The sequence below is a fragment of the Miniopterus schreibersii genome, assembly GCF_964146895.1.
Source record: "Miniopterus schreibersii genome assembly, chromosome: 16".
Taxonomy (NCBI): domain Eukaryota; kingdom Metazoa; phylum Chordata; class Mammalia; order Chiroptera; family Miniopteridae; genus Miniopterus; species Miniopterus schreibersii.
The window spans coordinates 7,536,813-7,546,379 of NC_138116.1; the positions used below are offsets into that span (position 1 = coordinate 7,536,813).

Sequence of the window (9,567 nt, forward strand, 5' to 3'; positions counted from 1 at the left end):
TAAGTATTCTTGGGGACTCCTTTCAGTGTCTGTCAGTCCCTTCACCCTCGCCTTTCTCATTGGAGACGTAGGCCATCTCCTCTGGAGCAGCCCTGCCGCAAAGCGCGAAATGTTCGGAGGGGGCGGCTCGAACTCTTTTTTGGAGAAAAAGAAACCTTTCTGGCAGCAATTTTAATTTTGTGACACATATAAACTAACTACTAAAATTCTGCAGCACACCAAAAAATATATTTTTTGATGATCTGACAAAAATTAGGTATAATTTTGATTGATTTACCAAAAAAAAAAAAAAAAAGAAAAGCAATCACCTACCCTTTTTGCTCCAAAGTGACTTTTTGAAAAATTAGGTGCTTCTACTTGTATGTAAGGATTTGTGGTACCAAGAATTAACCAATCAGACGCCAGCTTATTATGCGATGTGACCAAGGAGATGCAACTATTATATGACTCATATATTTATGGCTCAAGACAGGGCATTCACACTTGGCAGCTATTGCTGTGTTGGCTGTTGTCATTTTTTTAGTTGACAACCGAAGGGAAGAGAGGTCACGGCCCCTGACTAAATAGTCAGGTGTTGCATGTTTTAAAAATTCTTACGGCACACGGGGTGAAAATCTCTGACCTGTGGCGATTGAAGATTCCAAGCGGGAGCCAAATGGCAGCTTGGACAAAGACGCGAGACCCTGGAGGTTTTCCTGGGGCCAGTGCCGACCTGTCCCCGCGTGGTTAGCAAACGTCCCCGCCTGTCGGCTCGGCCCACGCTGGGCTCTTGTTCAGCATCTCCAGTCAATTCAAAAGAGTGGTGGTGGGACTGGAGCCTTTATCAAAGGAGCTTTAAAAAGAAACCCCAACTTGGTTTCATTCTTGAGGATAATGGTGCCGTTATGAAAGGGAAAGAAAGGAGGTCTGTGGCGCTTTTCTGCTAGGTTCGCCTGGTGAGGACGGGGGTCCGGGGTCCCTGGGGGTTTGAAAGCTGCTCCTGTTAAGCCACGAGAAAGGGCCGTAATCGCTCCCCAAGTGCCGCCAGGAAGCAGTGGGGAAGGAAGGGTAGCCCCGAGCTGCGCTCTCCAGATGCTCTGAGCGGGCGCAGGCCCGAAAACCAGCCGGGGTCCTCTGCGGGCGCCCGGGCCCTGGGGGCCGCTCGGCGTTAGCCACAGGCGCAGCGGGCGCGGGGCTTTGGCCTTGGAGTGGCGATGCTGTCCCTGCCGCCGCGTGCGGGAATCCACGCGGGTGGGGGTGCTTTCGTTACCCCGCGGAGCTCGGCCTGTAACTGTAGGGACTGTGGTGAGTGTGAGTTCGTCCCATGACTTTCAGCTGTAAGACAACGTATAAAATGTAATTTTCCCAGAGCAAGCTAAGTTGGTCTCTAGGCCTTCCCTCGGCAGGGCAGGCGTGGCTTACTGCTAGGAAGCCTTCTTCCCCCCCCCCCCCCCCCCCCCCCCCGGGCCTTCCGCTAACCGCCAGCGCTGTCCCCCCTTCCAGCTCCAGCCTCCCGTTTATGCGGCGTCACCTGCGCTCCAGCCCGAGCCCCGTGGTCCTGAGGCAGCTGGAGGAGGAAGCCAAGGCTCGAGAAGCAGCCAACACGGTGGACATCACCCAGGTCATGAGCAAGCTGGACCGTAGGAGCCAACTCAAAAGGGAGCTGCCTCCTAAATAAACCCGCCACTGCCGGGGGTGGCGGGCATGCACCGGGAGAGGACGCAGAGGCGGGGGGAGCCTAGAGTTCATTCCCCATCTGGGGGCCGTGGAGTAGGCAGGGTCAGCCTGCATTTTTCTGACCTTCATGGCGGGCTTCCCAGTACCGTGGCAACGCGAGCTCGTTCTCTCACTCCAGCAGCCAAGGGGCAGGTGGGCAGCGGGGGGAAAGGCCACCTGCCTCAGCTGCTGTGTGACCACCCGTCTCACTGGAGGGGGTTCTCATGGTGAGAACCGTACCCGGCCCCAGGCATAGCTCTTTCAGGCGCATGTGTTTCAAAGAGCTTAGTGAAGCTCCTTGTACCATCCTCACCTCTCCAGTTTAGGCTTCGCTTCTAAGGCATTGGAGAGCCGGCCAAGGGACCAGTTGCAGGGTTTCCCTGTAGATGCACCTCACTGGACGCCTGCCTGGAAAGGCCCTGCTAAGACGTGTCTGTTGACGTTGTTCTTACAATTACTGAGGGTTGGTGGACTAGGGACAAGCAAATACAAGCAGAGTACTTGGGATAATGCCTAGCATATAAGTGCTCAGTAAATGCTAGCTGCTGCTATTACCATCACAACAGTTGTGATGGTGGCACCATCCTCACCATCACCATCAGCACCATTATGATCATCCTCCAACCATCCTCACCACCATCATTCTCACCATCACCATCATCCTCACCATCACCACCATCACCACCATCCTCACCATCACCACCATCCTCACCACCATCACCACCATCCTCACCACCATCCTCACCATCACCACCATCCTCACCATCCTCACCACCATCACCACCATCACCACCATCCTCACCATCCTCACCACCATCACCACCATCACCACCATCCTCACCATCCTCACCACCATCATCACCATCCTCACCATCACCACCATCCTCACCATCATCACCACCATCCTCACCATCATCACCATCCCGCTCCCCATCACCATTATCATCATCATCATCATCATCACCACCACCGTCCCTAGCATCTTCCTGGCCTTAGAGTAAGCTGGTGTTTCGTATCCCTGTCAGCGTGGTCCAATGCAGCGATTTGTTATTCTTCATTATGTAGGACATTTCCTGAGCTTACCCAAACCACCTTACTTCTCTCCTCTCTCAGAGTCTTGCTGTGTAGCTCTCAGCCCCCCAGGGACCATTAGGGTAAATTCGAGGGGAGGAGATGAGGGCGTCGATGACATGTCCTCTCTGCAGCTCCTGTGAGAGGGCTGACTAGCAGTAGTGTAGTGACTGGTCAGTCCTTTGGTCCCATGTTTCCTGGTGGAAGTAAAGATCTGTTCAAAACGAGAAGGTCTTGTGCTGGGCTGTGACAAATGAGAAGATGTGTTCACCCATGTGGATTTTTCTTCATGGGACCAACTTTGCTCATTTGCTTTTGGGACAGTGAGGAAAGGCTGAGTGAGAAGGGACTGGAGGGGCCAAGTGCGCACCCTGCATGCTGACCCTGAACGCAGCCCTCTCCTCACCTGCCTGCTCCCAGGAAGCAGGAGTTCAGGCGGCCATAGGTCCCATTCGAATTCTCATTCAGTTTCTGGAAGGAAAGTGAATTGCTTCTCTTTGCACCGTCTGCTTTGCCTCTCATTAAGATCCTGTGACTGTGTCCTCACGTCAACACACCTGCTCCATTTCATGCTCCTTCCCCCACTTCTCTTGGTTCCCTCGCATAATAAACAGCAGCACAAACCAAACCAAACCAAGCTCTCCTTCACAGTGTCTCTGTTGTGTCTCATTTCTTTGCCATGTGCCCTGCATGCCACTGCTTTGCTGCTTCACACCAATGGTGGGCGTGGCATGGGCTGGAAGGGCCGGGTGTCCTTTGTGGGAGCGGCCAAGGTCATAGTGGGAGGGGGTAGAAAAGGCATCCTGCTTAGAGTGTTCAAGGCCAACTGGGCTAATGGCTATTTGCCAGAAGAAGGGGCCTTCTCAGGCCAGGTAAGTGAATCAGGACGGTGACCACCTTCTTACTGTCATTCATTTTGGAAAAGAGAAGGAACTGGGGGAGGAGTGGGGTGGGGAAGAGAGCACAGAATTGGGAGGGTGGGGGTGTATGGAGGGGCTCATCCTGTCATAAGCTGTGTGATCTTGGTCAAGTTACATCATCTCCATGAACCTCAGTTTTCTTAATCTGTAAAGTGGGGATTATAATAGGAGTTTATCACTAATTCTGAATAAGTAGGATTCGAGTTAATGAATTGGGGGTGGGGTATCCTCAGTCAATTAGTTGAGTGAGGAGCACTTTGATGTGTCTTTATCTCTCACAAGAATGCTCATTTTGTGGTTCTGATGTTTTGGTCCACTCTCCAGGACCCCAAGTCCTATCCAAACCCCATAGGCAATGGGATGGCAAAATGGATCAGTAGAAAAGGCAAGGACTTTGGGGTTACACAGACCTGGGATCAAATTCTCATTTAGTCACTGTATTAGGTATCTATTGCCACCTAACAGATTAGCACAACCACCGTTTATTAGCTCATGGTTGGCCAGGTGAGACGTGGCTGGGTCTCCGCGCAGGGTCTCGCACTCAGGTGTCAGCAGGCTGTCCGGGCTCTGGTCTGGAAGCTGATGGGAAGAACCTGCTTCCAAGCTCATTCACATTGTTGGTGGGATTCCATTTCTTGTAGGACGGAGGGCTCCAGGTTTACTGGCTGTTAGCTGGGGGCTGCTCTCAGCTTCGAGAAACTGTCCGAATTCCTTGCCACGTGGCCCCCTCCATCTCAAAGCTAGCAGTGGAGAGCTTTTCCCTCATTGAATTCCTGTCATGCTTCAGACCTTGCTGACTTTTGTCTCCGGCCTCTAGATTCAGATTTGAAGGGCCCACCTGATGTGGTTAGGCTCACCCGGATAATCCTTTAAGTCACCTATCCCAGAGCCTGACCATGGGCGTGACTATCGATGATATTTACAGTTTACACCCACACGAAGGACGGGGCAGGAATCTTGGGGCCACCTTGGAATTCTACACACCACACTCGCCGATTGGTTGTGAGAGCCTGGGGAGGGTAATGGACCCCTTTAGTTCTCCAAATTCTGTCTCTAAATGGGGCATCCATAGAGTCGTAGAGTACCCAGCACACTCTAGATGCTTAATAAATTATAGGGCCCTACTCTTTCACCTAACAGTTGTCTCCCAACCCTTAATCAGGGCCCAGCTCCTCTCCTGCCCATTGCTTGTGTCTCATAGAAGGCGGGTGTTAGAAGCATAGCTCAGGTCTCAAACTTACCGGGCATAAAGATGGCCTTGGGTGTCAGAAGATGCTTCCCCTGGGTGATTCCGGAGGCAACGCTGAGACATCCATCTAGCAGTCACGTGTGCAAACTGTGGGGTCAGCGAGCCCGGCTCAGAGCCTCCCCGCCGCTCCCTGCGGCCTGTCCCAGGGCCTTGGCCTCCGAAGTACCAGTTTCCGCACCTGTCAGATGGGCGCAGTCATGGTCAGCTCCCTCACTGAGCGGCTCTGGGAAGTACATGCCATGGCCCACGTCAAGTGTTCAGCCCGGAACCTCTCATTTGCTAAGTGCTCACTGCATGTTAACAATGGTAACAACAACCTAACGGCCCCAGCGCTTGTGGGTATCTGAGCAGAATGAGTGGCTCTGAGCTGCTTGAACTTCAGGAGGTAGGTGGGAGAGGATGGAGACCCCCACTTCCACCCCCACCCCACAGAAAAGCCCCCGTGGCCTCCTGGCCTTCAGAGAGCCTCCCTGAACATTCCGATTTCAACTTCCCAGCTCAGACAGGGCTCTCCCAGGCTCCTTCCGCTCAAACATGCCTGATCCAGCCCTCCCGCCCCAATGCTCCTGGACGTGGGGGCCATGGGGGCCCAGGGAGGTTGGGACACTTCTCTTCCAATGAGTAACTTCCTCTCCCTTCTGCCTGCTCCCTTCTTCTGGCCTGTCCGGGTCCCACACTCAGTGTTTCTTCCTGCCCCCCCCCCCCCCCCCCCCGAGGGAGGCACAGGAAGTGCTGGGTGCAGGCCATCCCCCAGGTGTCGGTGTGGATGCAGGTAGTGGTTCAGGTCAAGATGGTGGTCGCAGGCCTGGAAGAGTCAGCCAGGTACAAGCCGGGGCTTCTCCTGGCGTCTCTGTCACTATTAAAAATGTTTTAAATGCCTCCAGTCCTTAGGTTGGGAACGAAGGGTAGAGAAGGGTTGCTGGTATGTGGCAGGTCCCAAGCATTGCTCACTGGGGGACTGAAATTGAAGGGCAATTAGAAGTTTATCTGGCCACACCTCAGCATCCCAGGCTTGGAGGATGACCAGCCTGTGCCCTGGGATGCAAGTGGCCAAGTCTGGGGACCATGGCCAGGCTTGGGGACAGGCTAGCCCCCTGGCAGGAGGCCTGTGTGGCTGTGCCATTGTCACAGGTGGCTTTGAGCACCTTTCCCAACTTCCCAGGGGACAGCCATACCAGACCTGTGCTTTGGGCACTGGCAGGGGCTATGTTATCAGAGGGCAGCCCCTGGGCCTGTTGACCAGCCACCCAATTCACTCTGAGCTCTCTCTTTCCTTCCCTGCAGCCCGGCCAGCACACCGCTCCCAGCCCCCACCTAGCCGTGTACACAGGAACCTGCATGCCCCCCTCTCCTTCCAGCCCCTTCTCTGCCTCCTGCCGCTCCCCCAGGAAGCCCTTCCCCTCTCCAGGCCGCTTCATCCGGAGGCCCAGCAGCACCGTCTGCCCCTCGCCCATTACGGTGGCCTTGGAGAGCCCCTTGGGCTCAGAGCAGAAGGGGGAGGCTGGTGGATCCAGTACTGGCCAAGGACCCTCCGATGCAGACACCTGCAAGGCCTCCACTGACTGCCCCTGGCCCCGGCCCCCGCCCAGGGCCCCCCTCAAAGCCCGCATGGCTGTGTCCTTCAGCAGTTTTCTGAGACGAGGCTGTCTAGCCTCCCCGGTCTTTGCCAGGCTCTCGCCCAAGTGCCGCCCTGTGCCCCATGGGAAGGTGCAGCCCCTAGGGGATGTGGGTCAGCAGCTGCCACGGCTGAAATCCAGGAGAGTGACAAAGTAAGAACCAGAGGGAGCTGTGCGTGTGTGTGTGCGCACATATGTCTGTGAGTGTGCCCATGCATGTATGGGTGTGCATGTCTGTGGGCGTGTGCATGTGTGTATATGTCTGTGGGTTTGCACATGTGTACATGCATGTATACGCACACATATGCCTGTGGGCGTGCACATGTCTGTTGGAGTGGGCATATGTGTATGGGTGCACTTATGTCTCTGTGCGTGCACATGCATGTATGGGCGCGTACACATGTCTGCGGGTGTGTGCATGTATATGTGCGCATATGTGTGTGGTGTGTGCATGCATGTATGTGTACACATGGTCTGAGGGTGTGCATATCTACTGATTCTTCCTATTTGGTGTTCTCCCTGCACCCCCCATACTCGCTTTCCTCTTGTGTCTGAAGCTTTTTCCAGATCAAAATGGATGTGCCTGTGGGGAGTGGAACCTGCCTGATGGACTCAGAGGACAGTGGGACAGGAGCATCGGGTGACCAGGCCATCAAGAAGGAGGTCATCTGCCCCTGGGAGAGCCTGGCCTAGGGGCAAGCTGGCTGAGCCAGGGGCCTTGGACCAGGCAGGTGCTCCTGGCAGACTCCGCTGGATGGGGCACAGACACTCTCGAACCAAAGTGCATTAAGATCATACTTGGGGGCTGAGAGACAAGATGGGGTGCATTTGGGGGAAGAGTGCTTTGTCTGGGCTCCCAGTGGCCAGCGCCCTCCCTCCCCCCAACCTTCCTCCTTTGGGCAGAAGAAAGGCATGCGGACCAAATGGTTTTACCTGCTGCCTTAACCCCGATAAAAGGTGAACTTGTAACAGTCCCTTGGACTAAAGTGTTACTGTGTCTGGTTTTCTCAGTTATTTATGAGCTATTACTTATGAGTTAAACTCATGTCTTCTTTGTTGTTTTTGACAAAGGGGCTGGGGAAGGGCACCTTCTAGAACGCCAGGGGTGTTGTTCGCATCCACCAAGGGATTTGTTGGGGAAACCCCATAAATAAAGAGTAGGATCTGGAGAAGGGGGTGAGGCCTTCAGACCATGAAGCTGGGCTGACCTCCGGGGAAGGGGGAGTGGGCAGGGGGAGTCTCCGATGGCAGTGCAGTTCCAAGAACGTTCTGGCCAGCCTGTTGGGTGTCCCTCAGCCAAAATCACTGTGGGAGGGATCCTGTGTCTTGCGGGAATTGTTCTGCATTCGTACCCCACCAGGCAAGGTCATCGGCTGGGAGCACCTGTGGGAAGCCTGGCCCTGGCCTGGACATGCTGGTGGCCGTCAGTCCACATGCTCCCTGCAGCAGGAGAGCTGAGCACACACTGTTGCGTGTGCTGTACCCACCCAGTGGGCACCTCTGCAGGGCTGGGCCTGGGTGCACCCCTCCGAACTCTTGCCCAGCTATTCACTCAACAAGTCTTTATTGAGCTCCTACTATGAGGCAGGCACTGTGCTAGGCCCTGGGGGTGCAGCAGTGACTCCCCGCTCCGTGGGATTCATCTAGAGCAGTGGTTCTCAACCAGGGGACAACTGCACAACTGAGCAGTGTCTGGGGACAGTTTGGATTGTCAAGACTGGCTGGGGAAGCTACCGGCATCTAGTGGGTAGAGGCCAGGGCTGCTTCTAAACACCCTACAATGCACAGGACAGCCCCCTATCCCTCCACAACAAAAGATTACTTGGTCATGAATGCCACTGCTGAGAAACCATGAAATAAATTATAGATTACACCCCACAATGCTGGGCATGTGCCCCTTGCCATTTGTTTCTGCCCAAAGCCCCGAAGCACCGCCCCAAAGGGTCCTGCAGGGATTTGGATTGGACAGTGGGTTGAGATTAAGGGTTTTATGGTGAGTAAAACGTTTCTTAAAAGATGCGTGGAAAGTCATCATAAGAAAAAAATTCAAATGGTTTTCCCAGCCACTCATGACGCCCGTCCTCTTTAACCCTCAGTTTTATCAGAATTCAATTAGTAGATAAGAGCCCCACATTTGCTTTTACCCTCAGACGACTTACCTTCCTTAGCCCATAAACACCGGGGCTGCTGAGTCATCGCTTGGCGCGCTTCTAAAGATGAGCGGTGCGTGGGTGCGGGACCCAAACCTGGACGCGGGGGCCCTGCGGGGAAACAGATGCTGTCGTAGGAAAGAGCACTGCACTTTAGAGTCTACAGAATCCACTCTTGGGCTCACAAGAGTCACTCACCTAGAGGTCAGGAACCTGTTCTCCCAGGGTAAGTGAAACAGGCCAGGTCTTTCTTGGAAGGTGAGTGGGCCAACTGCCTTTATTTGCAAAGCTGCTCTAAAATGAGACTGAAGGCAAAACAGTCAGTACCCTTCCTCTACCAGCAGCCAGGGTGTCCGGAAATAAGGAAAATCTCAACCCTGAACTTGTAAACTAGTGTCACAGGGCTCCACTCCAGAGTCCCCAGGACCCTAAGGAGAAACCAAGCCCACGGGGATCTCCAGTGTCCATGACCAGAGCCTGCAGGAGTCACTGGTTGGATTAACTAAGGTCCAGGCTAAAGTGCAGTGACAGAGACCCCAGAGGAAGGACGTTCAGACACGGAGTTTCTGCCTCTGTCACTTAATTATCCAAAGGCAAGAAGCATCCAGGGCGAGTGGAGTCCAGGGAGGGGAGGAAATATATATATACATATGTATTAATTCTCACCAGAGGATATTTTGTCGATTGATTATTAGAGAGAATGGAAGGGAGGGCGGATGAGAGAGAGAGAAACATTGATGTGAGAGACACACATCGATTGGTTGCCTCTCACATCCGCCCCCACCGGGGCCGGGGATCGAACCTGCAACCCAGGTATGTGCCCTTGACCGGGAACAGAACCTGTCAAGGGTCTCTCTCAGGATCTC

The 9,567-nt window shown here is 54.2% G+C and overlaps 1 protein-coding gene across 3 annotated transcripts in view; it reads left to right on the top strand.

Annotated features, from left to right (window-relative positions):
- Window positions 1-7,595, top strand: part of RGS9 (regulator of G protein signaling 9) — a 45,293-nt gene extending 37,698 nt beyond the window's left edge. For all 3 annotated transcript variants that reach the window (XM_081161928.1, XM_081161929.1, XM_081161930.1), the window contains 3 exons: window positions 1,483-1,600; window positions 6,220-6,704; window positions 7,109-7,595. In XM_081161928.1, the coding sequence (XP_081018054.1) occupies window positions 1,483-1,600; window positions 6,220-6,704; window positions 7,109-7,244 (739 nt within the window). In that variant the 3' untranslated portion in view covers window positions 7,245-7,595. The remainder of the gene's footprint in view (window positions 1-1,482; window positions 1,601-6,219; window positions 6,705-7,108) is intronic.
- Window positions 7,596-9,567: the final 1,972 nt, after the last annotated feature.